Raw genomic sequence first — 14,230 nt, forward strand, 5'->3', positions numbered from 1 at the left:
TTGATTATAGCCTCATGGACTTCATTTTCAGAGAAAGAATTCTATAACAAACAGCCCACACAACATGCTGATTACTGAACAGTTAATTCTAATTAACTTGGGCATGGCAAGAGAATTTTGATAAAGTCCTAGAATACAAATATAGTCTGCTTATACTAGACTAACTTATATAAAAAACCCACAGCAAAGTCTCCAGACAAAACAAGAGAGTCAAAGAGATCTAATTTAAAGAAACAAATGAGAAAATTAAAATCACAAATAATTTATTCTTCCGTTAGAGTTGATACAGTTTTAAATAGCAACAAAGTACACAGTGGTGGAAAATTGGCACAGAACCTATAAGCATTTTCAATCACAATAAGGCTGTCCATGCTTTATCTGTTCAAACTTGATGTCCATTTTCTACTGACCAAGTTGAAAAAATTCTATTCGGACCTTAAAACACACACGCTCTCTCTCATACACACACAGAAACACATTAAAATTCCTTTTGATTACAGTATATTGAGAACAGTACATTTTGCTTATTCAAATTTATGGCACCCCTTCTGTTTTGTTTCCAGTTAGAAGTGGGAAAAACCAACTCAATTATAAAGAATACATCTTATTCCCTGGGCATAGGCAACTGTGATGAAAATAGCAACTTACCTTTGGGCTAGATGTTTTCAGATTATGCTTAAATAATTGTGGTTATAAACTTCACAATGCATGATTTCCTGCCCAATGCAATATCCCTGAATTTACCTAAAATAATCAGGCACAGGACAGTCTCAAATATGATTAAATATGCCATGCTAACAAAGTGATCTAGACTGCAACCTTTATGCTTTTAATACAGATCAGAATAAACCTCATCAATAAGCATTTTCCTAAACATCTCTTTGTGTTATATGAACCAACATAAAAAAGGGAAAAACTTAAATGTGTCCTTTTATAAATGGCATTATTTCCAGTGAAGAAAGTTGAAATAAAGGTCTGTAAAGTCTTCTGAACTATTCTATTTTATAAACCAATTATCCTTCTAATGTTAAAAAATAAACTTACTGGATCAGTGTTGACTCTTCTTTGATATCATTTAAAAAATGCTTTGATATTATTCACTAAGTTCCCTGATTATTCAAAGAAAGTAAAATTAACACTTCCATTTTCAGTTATTGCTATTTTAGGAGAGAATTACCACTTCATTTACATGAAACTGCTACCTAGATTCCTCAGATCCCACATGAAGTAATTCTTATTGCCTCACATTTTAAAACTGTATTATAAATGATCTTTATAAAAAGGTTTTAATCCACAAAACTGGAAAGCTTTTAAAAAATGTCTTTTTACTCAAAACTATCACAGTGCCCTTGATTATCTCACAGATAAAAGGGATCTGAATTTCCTCTAAAGAACATAACAGTGGACATATGGTGTGCTTTGTCTTCTCCCTCACCTTTATCTTTTATAGTACACCATTTTGAGACCCACACAATCAAGCATCCACCATGCTCCAATCCACATCAACAGAGGATTTCTGATTCTGTCCAATGCGTAGTGTACCGCCTTGCATATTCACATGAAATAAACATAATATACAAAATATTGCTGCTGTAAAAAGTGTACATTTCCCTCATCCCCTTACAAAAGAATCTGTGGAAAAGTATTAAATTCCCTTAACCTTCATAAACATACAAAGCTGTTCACACCTTTCAGTCTGTAACAGTCCATTTGAAACACAGTTCCCAAATCATTGCAAATTGGTTATGTCATTGTATTTTCTGTCCAATGTTGCCATCTAGAGTAGAAATGTGAAATCAAGAGTATTTTTTAGCTACTAAAGCCTTGTTACAACTAAGCCACAAAGGCTGCTTACTGATGAAACAGCCACTTATCCACAAGGTTTTTCCAAAAACTAGATGGAATGGAAGGATCTCTTCACACAGAGGTGTCCACAGTGCTGAGGTGACAATATGGCTGCTAATAGATACTGGCTATTGGAATGTAAGTACTTTTTCACTGCTGGTAATTTCCATACTGTCCCTAAAAGATAAATTTAAAAATGCAATTAGATAATGATTTGACCATAATTTGACCATAACAGTTTAGCATAGAAAATTATAAATAAATCTTAACACTGTCATACTACAAAAGCAACTTTATCAACAACAAACAAAAATTGTTATGTATTTAGTACACAGTATCTCTGTAATTGCTCCTGATATTACATTCAATGGCAAATGGATTTCAGAGTCTTTGAACCTAGAATAGTACCTGTCACATAGTAGGAATTTAAATGTTTAGTGAATTTTGTTGGAACTCTACTGAGCAAGAATGAATGAGAAGTTCTGGTTCTGAATCCTGGTGTGGTTATGTACTGTGTATTAATTATGTGTTAGTGTAACAACTTTGTGACTGTTTACCTTACTATAATTACTATTATGAATTAACATCAATGGCACCTGTAATAAGTAGCAGGGATGGAAAGGCACCTGGGAGATAAAGGGAAAAGAACCTTCCATCCATACTGAAGAAGCTTGGCTTTTCCCTGAGGCCAACAAAATGTCAGCAAAGGCATTCAGACAGGCAGCTGGTACATAAAGTCAAGAGAAGTATGTTTCATTTTTTTTTTAATTTTTTAAATGTTTATTTATTTTTGAGAGACAGAGAGTAGGGGTGGGGGAGGGACAGAGAGAGAGGGAGACACAGAATTAGAAGCAGGCTCCAGGCTCTGAGCTGTCAGCATAGAGCCTGACACAGGGCTCAAACCCACGCAACAGTGAGATCATGACCTGAGCCAAAGACAGACGCTTAACCGATTGAGCCACCCAGATGCCCTTTGTTTTTGTTGCTTTTAATAAGGTAAACTTGAGCCTGTGGGCTGACAGGACAGAAGAGAAAAAAGAGTACAGATAAAAAGAAGTGATAAATGAGGTAGAATTCTACAAGGGAGGTAAAAAAAACATGGTAGGGTTAGATTTTGGAGAAGAGAAGGAACATCTCCTCCTTGAAAAGGAAGAAGAAAGGTAGAAGAGAACCTACTTTAAAAAGATTTCTTAACTGTGTTTAAAAGAGATGCTCATAAAAGCACCTATTCTCCAAAAACAGTACTCATAGGAAGCACATAATCAGCTAATTGTTTCCTTTGGCTAAACTTCCCCTTCCAAGTTACATTAATTATTTTATTTCAAGAAAGTATTCTAGGGGCTCAGTCTGACTCTTGATTTCAGCTCAGGTCATGATCTCACAGTTTCAAGAGACAGAGCCCCGTGTCAGGCTCCGTGCGCTGACAGCTCAGAGCCTGCTTGGGATTCTCGCTCTCCTTTTCTCTCTGTCCCTCTCCCACTCATGCTGCTCTCTCTCAAAATAAATAAATTAAAAATGGAAGGAACTAGAGGGTATTATGCTAAGCAAACTTAGTCAGGGAAAGACAAATATCCTATGACTTCACTCGTATGTAGAATGTAAGATACCAAACACAAGGATTATATAAATATAATGTATATAAAATACAACATAAAAACAGGGACAAAACATAAGAGACTCTTAAATACAGAGAACAAACTGAGGGTTTCTGGAGGGGTTGTGGGTAGGGGGATGGGCTAAATGGGTGAGGGGCATTAAAGAAGACACTTGCTGGGATGAGCACTGGGTGTTATATAGGGGATGAATCACTGGAATCTACTCCTGAAATCATTATTGTACTATATGCTAACTTGGATGTAAATTTAAAAAAATAAAAAATAGATAAAATGTTTTTAAAAAATTAAAAAAAAGAGAATGTATTCTAGAATTAAACTACTTCTATACCTTAGGATAGTACCCTAAAAGTTTATGTTTCTAAAGAAGAAGATATATTTGAAAATCTCTTGAATGCCACTCTGTATCTAATGGAATCATACACTATAAAGAGAGTTAAGTATTTTAAAAATATTAATGTACTTCCTATAGTTATATTCAGCAAAATGTAAAGTTAGTGCTCATCTTGAAATATTTATGGGTAGAATATCAAATCTAGAATTTGTTTCAAAATACTCCTAAAAGAGGGGCACCTGGGTGGCTCAGTCAGTTAAGCGTCCGACTTCGGTTCAGGTCATGATCTCATGCTCCGTGAGTTCGAGCCCCGCGTTGGGCTCTGTGCTGACAGCTCAGAGTCTGGAGCCTGTTTCAGATTCTATGTCTCCCTCTCTCTTGCCCCCCCCCCCTTCATGCACTGTCTCTCTCTGTCTCAAAAATAAATAAACGTTTAAAAAAAAAATTAAAAAAAAAACTCTTAAAAGAAAAAGAAAAAGGTAGCATGGGAGGTATAAAAAGCAACATTAGCAAAATGTTGATAATTGCTGAAATTGGTTGGTAGGTATACAGGGATCCATGATATCCTCTCTTTTGTATTTGTATAAAGATTCCTATAATACAAAGTTTAGAATAAGAACTAGGTAGTTAATGCTTAGCATCTAGGAACGTCTTATTCAATTGCTTAACTCAGCATAGTATTTAGATAATCTAAGTCCCAACTCTATTGTTAACTTTCTGAGTCTAAAAATGCTCTTTGAAACTCAGTTTCTTCACTTAAAAGGTAAGACTACTAACATCTCCATCTCTAGATCTTAATTTTCTTTCCATTCATGGTGACATTAATTCCTACCTCATCAGTTTGTTAGGGCACTTAAATAAGAGAGGACATTTTAAAAATTATAAGGTAATAAATAAGCAAGCCTCAGTGCTGGAGGGAAGAGCTCCCCTAGTCAATGTGTGTAATGAAGTATTAATGATGAAAGTGATTGCACATATTATGAATCATGTGAAAGCAGAAGAGAGGTTAAGAACTTATAAATATAAGCTATAATTTATCTACTATATTATGAATTACTTGAGAGTAGTGAGGTCTTAGCCATCCTTATACCCCAAGTACTGAAGAGTGCCTGGCACTAATTTATAAAACTTCTTCAATAATGGATGCCAAATACTTTATTCAACCAATTACAAACATTTACTGAGCAACTATTATATGCTCATCACCATAATAAATTTGAAAAACAGGGAAGATAAAACTTAGAAATAAATAAAGTACAATGATAGAAGTTCTACAGAGTTCAGAAACGAAAAGATTAGGGGCGCCTGGGTGGCTCAGCTGGTTAAACATCCAACTCTTGATTTCAGCTCAGGTCATGATCTCACAGTTCGTGAGTTCAAGCCCTGCATCAGGCTCTGTGCTGACGCGCGGAGCCTGCTTGGGATTCTCCTCTCTCTCCCCCTCTCTCTCTCTGCCCCTCCTCAACTCATGTTCTCTCTCTCAAAATAAATAAAAGAAAAAAAAGAAATGAAAAGGTTAACACAGCTAAAATAATTAGAAAAACATTTCAGAGAATGTAGAAACGTTAAGAAAATAGTAAAAATATGAATAGCAGAGAAAAGAAAAAGGGGTATTTCAAATAAAGGAGTAGCTAAAGCAAAGGTATGATGGAAAAACGGGTAAAGAATGCTGAGGCAAGTAGGGAGTAAAAAAGGAATATACAATAATGAGAAGCAGAATAGTAATTACTTGGTAATACAGAACCTGGAGTAACAGAAATAAGTCTGGCTAATATTAATAATAGCTAACTCTTAATATATCTCAATAACTAACACCTTATACACACCTTGGTGTGTCAGAAACTAATAAATGCTTTGTGTCCATCTATAACCTATACAGTAAATATTATCTCCACTTTATAAATGAAGAAGTTGCACTGAGAAATTAAGTAAGTTGACCCACACTTGATCCCACTGCTGGGATCAAATCAAACCACAAGCAAGGCCAAAAAAGTATACTGTGTATCTGCAACCATTAGCAAATTCTAGGGTTAAAAGTATGGGTTTGGGAGCCAGAAACCAATTTCCACTACTTAACATGAACTAGTATGAACTCCACTACTTAACAGCTTCTTGCCCTTGAGAAAGTTACCTATCCTCCTTTCCTCGATTTTCTCACCTGCCAAGGAAGAGTGATCATACTCTCCACCTGAAAAAGTTATTACAGAAGAAAAACCTGAAAATGCTCTTTGGATTACTCAAGAACTGACATTGCTGGAGACAGCTTATGAAAGTGAGTTCTAGTCAATACAGGTTCTAGACACTCAGAATTTGCCACCCAGCTGTACCACTTCTTGGCTCTGCCATCTTGGGTAAGTCACTACAACTCTCTAAACCTCAGTTTCTCTATGTCTGCTTTTTCAATTTTTTTTTTTTTTAATTACAAAATTCCTCTGATTAGAGTGTAAAGAAATAATGAGAAAGAAAGACAACAGAGTGGAAGAATCCTGCCGTGATGAAGGTAGGAGATGTTGATGGTCTCAACTAAGATAAGGCAGTGGTTACAGAGAACTGGATGGATTTAAGGATGTATTAGGAAGGAGGATTAACAAGATTCTGTCATGTATAAGATGGAGAGAGGGAGGAAGACTTAAATATCAAATATGGCACCTGGCATTCTAACTTAATGATAATACCTCTCTTCTTTGATAGAGAATATAGAAAGGAGGAGTTAAGTTTGGGCAGAAAAATTATGAATTTGTTTTGGTTATGCTACATTGATATACTTATGATACATCTAAGTGGAGATGTCCAGTAGGCATCTGATTTTGAGAAGCAAGAGTCAGACTGGAAATAGAGATCTAGGAGTCAACGGCATGGTAAACTGAAACCATGTGAGTAAACGAGATTATCTAGGGAGAGTATATTGAATGAAGAGTCTCTAGGCTAGAAACCTGAACAATACCAATCATCTTTAAATTTCTTCCTTTTAAATATTTTTGAATGCTTATTTATTTTTGAGAGAGAGAGAGAGACAAACAAGAGTGTGAGCAGGGCAGGGACAGAGAGAGAGGGAGACACAGAATCTGAAGTAGGCTCCAGGCTCCGAGCTGTCAGTACAGAGCCCAATGCAGGGCCCAAATCCACAAATGGTGAGATCATAACCTGAGCTGAAGTTGGGACGCTCAACCGACTGAGCCACCCAGGCGCCCCAAGATTTCTTTTATTCATCGAATCAAATAAATCTTAAAATTATTCTGTCACAGTACTTTTTAGGGATCCCTCCCTCTTCTCTCTCTCTTTCCTTCCATTCCTTTCTTTCAGTAGGCTTCACGCCCAGCAAGGAGTCCAACACAGGGCTTAATAAACTCATGACCCTGAGACCAAGAGTGGGATCCTTAATCCACTGAGCCACCCAGGCGCTCTCTTTCTGTATTCTTATGATCACCGTCCATGTTTAGGAAGTAAAGGCCTTATTTATTCACTAACTTATACTTTATTTACCAGTATCTACTGACTACTTGAGATGTTCTACTAGGTGATGGAAACTCAAAAGTGATAAAAAATAGACATGGTGCTGTCTTTAAAGGACTGACATTCTAGGGGAAGGGAGCAATGAAATACGTAATATATAATCTGTCAATGGAGATATATGCTATGTTGAAACATATAACGTAATTAATGAAACTTCCCGACTAAAATGAGGAACAAGGCAAGGATGTCCCCTCTCACCACACTTTTACAACACTACTGGAATTCCTGGGTTATGCAATAAGGGAAAGAAATAAAGATATGCAGATGACATGATCATCTAAGTAGAAAACCCCAATGAATCAACAAAAAAAATCTTCTGAAACTAATAAGCAAGGATCATAGGATACAAGGTTAATATATAAAAATCAATCATTTACCCATATACCAGCAATGAACAATGGAATTTGAAATTAAAAACAGTACCATTTATGTCAGCACCCCCAAAAATGAAAATCAGATATAAATCTAACAAAATATGTATAAGATACATATGAGGTAAACTAAGAAAGTGATGCAAAAAATCAAAAAAAACTAAACAAATGAAGAAATGTCCCACATTTATGGATAGGAAAATCAATATTATTAAAATGTCAATTCTTCCTCACTTGATCTAAAGATTCAACAAAATCCCAATCAAAATTCCAGTGTTATTTGTGGTCACTGACACATTGATCCTAAAGTTTACAGTACAAGAAGTATAAGACCCAGAAAAGAAAACAGCCACACGGTATTGAAGAAGAACAAAGCCAGAGGACTGATACTTCCGACTTCAAGACTTACTATAAAGTCACAGCAACCAAGACAGAGTGGTATTGGTGAAAGAACAGAAAAGTCGATCAATGAAACATTAAAGAGAGCCCAGATATCAACCCATATAAATATAATAAACTGATATTTGACAAAGAAGCAAAGGCAATACAATGGAGCAAAGATGGTCTTTTCAACAGCATCAGAATAACTGGACATCCACGTGCATGACTCAAGACACAGATCTTACACCCTTCACAAAAAATGAACTCAAATTGGATCCTAGACCTAAATGTAAAATACAAAAGAGTAAAACTCCTAGAAGATAACATAGATGAAAACTTAGATGACTCTGGAATTTGGTAATGACTTTTCAGATACAACACCAAAGGCACAATCCATGAAAAAAATAACTGGAAAGATGGACTTCATTAAAAGTAAAATATTCGACTCTACAGAAGACAGAGCAAGAGAATGAGAAGGCAAGCCATGAAGACAATACAGTATTTGCAAATGACACATCTAATAAGAACTGTTCCCCAAAATATACAAAGAATTCTTAAAATTCAACAATAAGAAAACAAACAACCCAATTAAAAAATGGTCCAAGACCTGAACTGACACCTGACTAAAGATATAAAGGTGGCAAATAAGTGGATACGAAAAGATGTCCACATCATGTCATTTACAGAAACGCAAATTCTAATAATGAGATACCACTACACACCTATTCAAATCGCCAAGATCCTGAACACTAACAACACCAGATACTGGCAAGGATGTGGAAAGACAGAAACTCTCAATAAATGCTGCTGAGAATGCAAAATGGTAGTCACTATGGAAGAGAGTTTGGCAGTTTCTCACAAAACGAAGACTCTTACCATATAATCCAGCAACCATACTCCTTGGTATTTATCGAAATGAGTTGAAATTTATGCCCACACAAAAACGTGCATACGGAAGTTTGCAGTTTTATTCATAATTGCCAAAATTTAGAAGCAACCAAGATGTCTCTGAGTAAATGGATGGATAAACAAACTGTGGTACACCCAGACAATGGAATATTACTCAGCCCTAAAAAGAAATATGCTATCAAGCCACAAAAAGTCCTTAAATGCATATTATTAGGTGAAATGCCAGTGAAATGAAAAGGCTACATACTACCTGATTCCAAGTACATGACATTCTGGAAAAGGTAAAAATATGAAGAGATCACTGGTTGCCAGGGGTTAGGGAGGAAAGAGAGATGAATAGAGGGAGCAGAGGAATTTTAGGGCAATGAAACTATTCTGTATGATACTATAATGGTGGATACATGTCATTATACATTTATCAAAACCCATATAATGTACAACACCAAGAGTGAACTCTAACGTACACTATGGGCTTGGGGTGATAAAGATCTCTTGATGTAGGTTCACTGACTATAACAAATAGAGCACTTTGGTGTGGGATATTGACAGCAGGAGAGGCTATACATATATAGGTTATGCCCATATATGAAAACTCTCTGTACTTTCTGCTGCATTTTGCTGTGAACCTAAAACTCCTCAAAAAAAGAAAGTCTATTTAAAAAAAAAATTAAAACATGGGGCACCTGGGTGGCTAAGTCAGTTAAGTGTCCAACTCTGATGTCAGCTCAGGTCATGATCTCACAGTTCACGGTATCAAGCCCTGCATCAGGCTCTGTGCTGACAGCACAGAGCCTGCTTGGGATTCTCTCTCCCTCTCTTTCTGCCCCTCCCCAGCTCAAGCATGCACACACACGCATGCTCTTCTCTGTCTCTCAAAATAAATTTAAAACAAGAATTAAAATACGTTTCCAGTCAAGATGGACCTCCAGCATGAAACAACCAAAAACCACTCAACACATGAAATAATCCTATTCAGGACACAAAGGACACCAATCTGAGAAACTAGGAACAAATGAGGTGAGCCCTCTGTATGTTTTACTGCACTGAGAGTCTCTACACTGCAGTGTGTGGAGTGAAACTAAGGCTGAGTCTGAGTTAGAGAAATAAAGCTTAGAGTCTGGAAAGAGAACAGGAGCTAGAGTTCACAGGATCACGTACCAGAAAGGAAAGAAATGCAGAGAGAGAGAACTGTGGAAATCTGAAGAGGAATTCTCTTGAGTATTCAGCATAGTACTGATATGCAAATGTATGCAAGGAAAAATACCACCGGCAAGGATTAGGGGAAACAATACTTGGCATTCATAAAGAAATAGTGCTTATTCCCACCAGCCAGAGTGAAACACCTTACAATTCAAGGGCCTGGGTGGAGTACTCAAAAAGATTTTACCTCAGTAGTAGAAATACTTAGCCCAGGACTAAACACTGCTCTGGTCCTGCCTAACAAACCTTAAAAGCAATCCTCATAAGATCAAGCTGTGTCTAAGTTACTTACCTGTATCCTAAAACAAAGCTCCAGTATATTTCTAAGAAGACATACCTTATCTAACACTCAACGAAGTAAAAGTCACAGTTTCTGACATACAATGAAACATAATCATGCATGCAGAGGATGAGGAAAATGACCCATAATGAGAATGAAAAAAACAAACAATTAATCAAAAGAGACCCAGATGTTAAGAATTATCAGAGAAGGATATTAAAATAGTTATCATACTTGTATTCCATATGTTCAAAAATTTAGGCAGAGACATGGAAGATATAAAAAGGCCCTAAACTGAAATCCTATTTAAAAAACCCAACTTGAAATTCTAGAGATGAAAAATACAATGTCTGAGATGAAAAATACCCGGGAATGGATTAAAAGCAGATAAAAAATGAATAGGAAAACATCAATGAACTTTAAGATATAGCAAGAGAAACTACCCAAAACAAAACAGAAAAAAAGGGAAAATAAAAAATAGAGGATCAGTGTACTATGGCACAACTTTAAGCAATCAAATATGCACATAATTGAAAAGGACAGAAAGGGATATAGAGGTAAGAGACAGGAAAACTACTTGGTCAGAATGTTTCCAAATTTGATCAAAACCATGAAGCCATAAATCCAAGAAGCTATATGAACCCCAAGCATAAAAAACAGATAATTTCACAAAGGGAAAATCATAAAAAACAGCCAAAAAAAAAAAAAAAAAAGTACACTAACTACCAGAAAAGAAAGATAACAGCAGATGCCTCCTTGGAAATAATATAAGCAAGAAGACAGTAGAACCACATTTTTAAAGTGCTGAAAGTAAAAAAAAAAAAAAAAAAAAAAAAAAAAAAAATCCTGTCAACCTAGGATTCTATACCAAGAATAAATATTTTCCAATAATGGAAGAGAAATAAACACCTTCTTGAACATACATAAGCTGAAGACCTGCATTACAATAAACATTAAAACAAAGTCTTTCAGGGAAAGGAAAATGATACCAGATGGAACTATGAATCCACCATAGGAGTGAAGGGCACCAGACATAGTAACTACATGAGTAAATATGTAAGATTTTTTCTTATTACTGAAATATCTTTAAAGGATAACTGCTTTTTAAAAAACAAAAAAATTCCATGTACTATATAGTTTATAACATATGTACAAGTAAAATTTATAACATTAACAGAAAGTTGAAAAGGAAAAAATGAAAGTAAACTATTGAAATGGTTCATACTATACATAAGGTGGTATAACATCACTTAAAATATGTTACAAAATGGATGAACCTTAAAAACATTATGCTAAGTAAAAAGAGCCAATCACAAAACATCACATGTTGCATGATTCCATTTATGTGAAACATCCAGAATAGGAAAATCTATACAGACTGAAAGTAAACTACCTGTTTCCCAGGGCTGGGTGTTTAGAGATAAATGACTATACTGGAAAAAGAAATCCCATTTAATGGTATACTCTAAAATGTTAAGTGAATTGAAGTTCATGAATTAATCAATAAAGATGGTTTTCTGGGGAGCCTGGGTGGCTCGATTGGTTAAGAGTCTGACTCTTGGTTTTGGCTCAAGTCATAATCCTATGGTTCGTAGGATTGAGTCCCGCATTGGGCTATGGAATGACAGCACAGAGCCTGCTTGGGATTCTCTCCCCTCCCCCTCCTCCACTCACACTCTCAAAATAAACTTAAATAAATAAATAAATAAATACATAAATACATAAATAAAATCTATAAAAAAATGTTTTTTAAAAGCAGAAAAAAATTGTTCAAAATAAGACAGAAAAAGAAACGGAGAATAAAGAACAATAAAAAAAAAAATCAAGATGACAGATACAACCATATTCATAATTACATAAAACATAACGTTCAAAGCCCCTCCATTAAAAGGCAGAGATTGTCAGATTGGATAAAAAAGAAGAACCTGACAAATGCTGCCTTCATGAAATACAACTCAAACATAAAAACACAAATATGTTCAAAAAAAAGGGATAAGGAGTGCCTGCCTAGCTCAGTTGGTAGCGCATGCAACTCTTGATCTCAGGGTTGTTAAGTTCTAGCCCCATGTTGGATGTAGACATTACTTAAAAATAAAATCTTTAAAAAAGAAATTAAAGGATAAAAAAGATTTATAATTCTATCACTAATCCAAAGAAAGTTGGTGTGGCTATATTAATATCAGACAAAAAGACCTCAGAGCAAAGAATACTATCAAGGATAAAGGAAGTTTTTTCATAATAGTAAAAGGAGTACATTAATCAACACATAAAAATCCTAAAAATGTGTAAACCTTAAGAAGGTAGCATTCAGATATATGAAGCAGGGGCACCTGGGTGGCTCAGTCAGTTAAGCATCTGACTCTTGATTTTGACTCAGGTCAAGGTCTCAGGGTTGTGAGATAGAGCCCTGTGTCAGGTTCCACACTGGGCATGGAGTCTGCTTTGGATTCTCTCTCCCTCTCCTCTGCCCCTCCCCAACTCATGCTTCCTCTCTCTCAAAAAAAAAAAAAAAAAAAAAAAAAAAAAAAAAAGAAGCAAAATGGAAAGAACTGCAAGGAAAAATAGACAAACACAAATTATAGCCAGAGATTTAAAATATTTTTCCCAATAACTAATAGAGTAGGAAGAAAATCAGTGAAGATATAGGGGACTTGAATAACACTATCAACCAACTTGATCTGACATTTACGGAACATCCTCACAGACCAGATTCTGGGCCATAAAGTAAGTTTCAATAAATGTGGAAGAATTTAAGTCACATTAAGTATGTTCTATTATGAGGATGTAATTAAATGAGAAATAAGTTACAGAAAAATATCTGGAAAATCTCCAAATATTTAAAAAGTAAATTATATACTTTTAAATAACACTTGGATCAAAGAAGAAATCAGAAGCAAACTCAGGAAATATTTTCAACTGACTGAAAATAAGAACATAATATACACAAATTTGTGGGCTGCAACATAAGCAGTACTTAGAGGGGAATTTATAGCAATAAACATCTATATTAGGAAGCGGGGCAGTTCTTAAATCAATGAGAATTCAGCTATTACCTCAAGAAACCAGAAAAGAAGAGCAAATGAAACCCAAAGCAAGCAGAAGTAAAGAAATAATAAGAGGGCAGAAATCAAGGAAACAGAAAAACAAATGGGGGTGGGGCGGGGGGAGGGAATCTATAAAACCAAAAGCTGGCTCTCTGAGAAGATCAATAAAGTACATAAAAACTGCTAGGCAGATTAACTGGGGGAAAAAAAGGGAGAAGAGAAGATACACATTCCCAATATCAGAAATGAAAGAGGTAGTATCACTACTGATACTAGAGATACTAAAAGGATAAAAAAAGAAACCAACAAAACAAATGAAATGGACAAATCCCTTAACAAATAGAAACATCTCTTCAAGAAGAAACAGATAACCTGAATACCTTATGTCTAATAAAGAAAATAAATTTGTAATTAAAAACCTTCCTGCAAAGAAAATCCAGGTCCAAACAGCTTCACTAGTGAATTGCACCAAACATTTTAGAAGGAATAATACTGATTTCATCCACATCCTTCAAGAAAACTGAAAAGGGATCGTTTCTTCCCAACTCACTTTATGAAGCCTGTGCTATTTTGATAACAAAACCAGATAAAGGCATTAAAAGAAAAGTAGAGTCCAATATCCCTCATAGATGCAAAAACTGTTAACAAAATTTTAGCTGATCAGCTCTAATAACATATAAAAAGGATAATACATAGTTTATCCTAGCTATGCAAGATTGATTTAAAACTTGAAAATCAAA

The 14,230-nt window shown here is 35.3% G+C and overlaps 1 protein-coding gene across 7 annotated transcripts in view; it reads right to left on the bottom strand.

Annotated features, from left to right (window-relative positions):
* Positions 1-246: 246 nt before the first annotated feature.
* The window catches only part of SS18 (SS18 subunit of BAF chromatin remodeling complex), an 88,853-nt gene continuing 74,869 nt past the window's right edge, over positions 247-14,230 (bottom strand). For all 7 annotated transcript variants that reach the window (XM_019815093.3, XM_045041943.1, XM_011288062.4 and 4 more), the window contains one exon: positions 247-2,022. In XM_019815093.3, coding sequence (XP_019670652.1) covers positions 1,996-2,022 — 27 coding nt within the window. In that variant the 3' untranslated portion in view covers positions 247-1,995. The remainder of the gene's footprint in view (positions 2,023-14,230) is intronic.

This window comes from Felis catus, chromosome D3 (genome assembly GCF_018350175.1).
Source record: "Felis catus isolate Fca126 chromosome D3, F.catus_Fca126_mat1.0, whole genome shotgun sequence".
Classification (NCBI taxonomy): Eukaryota; Metazoa; Chordata; class Mammalia; order Carnivora; family Felidae; genus Felis; species Felis catus.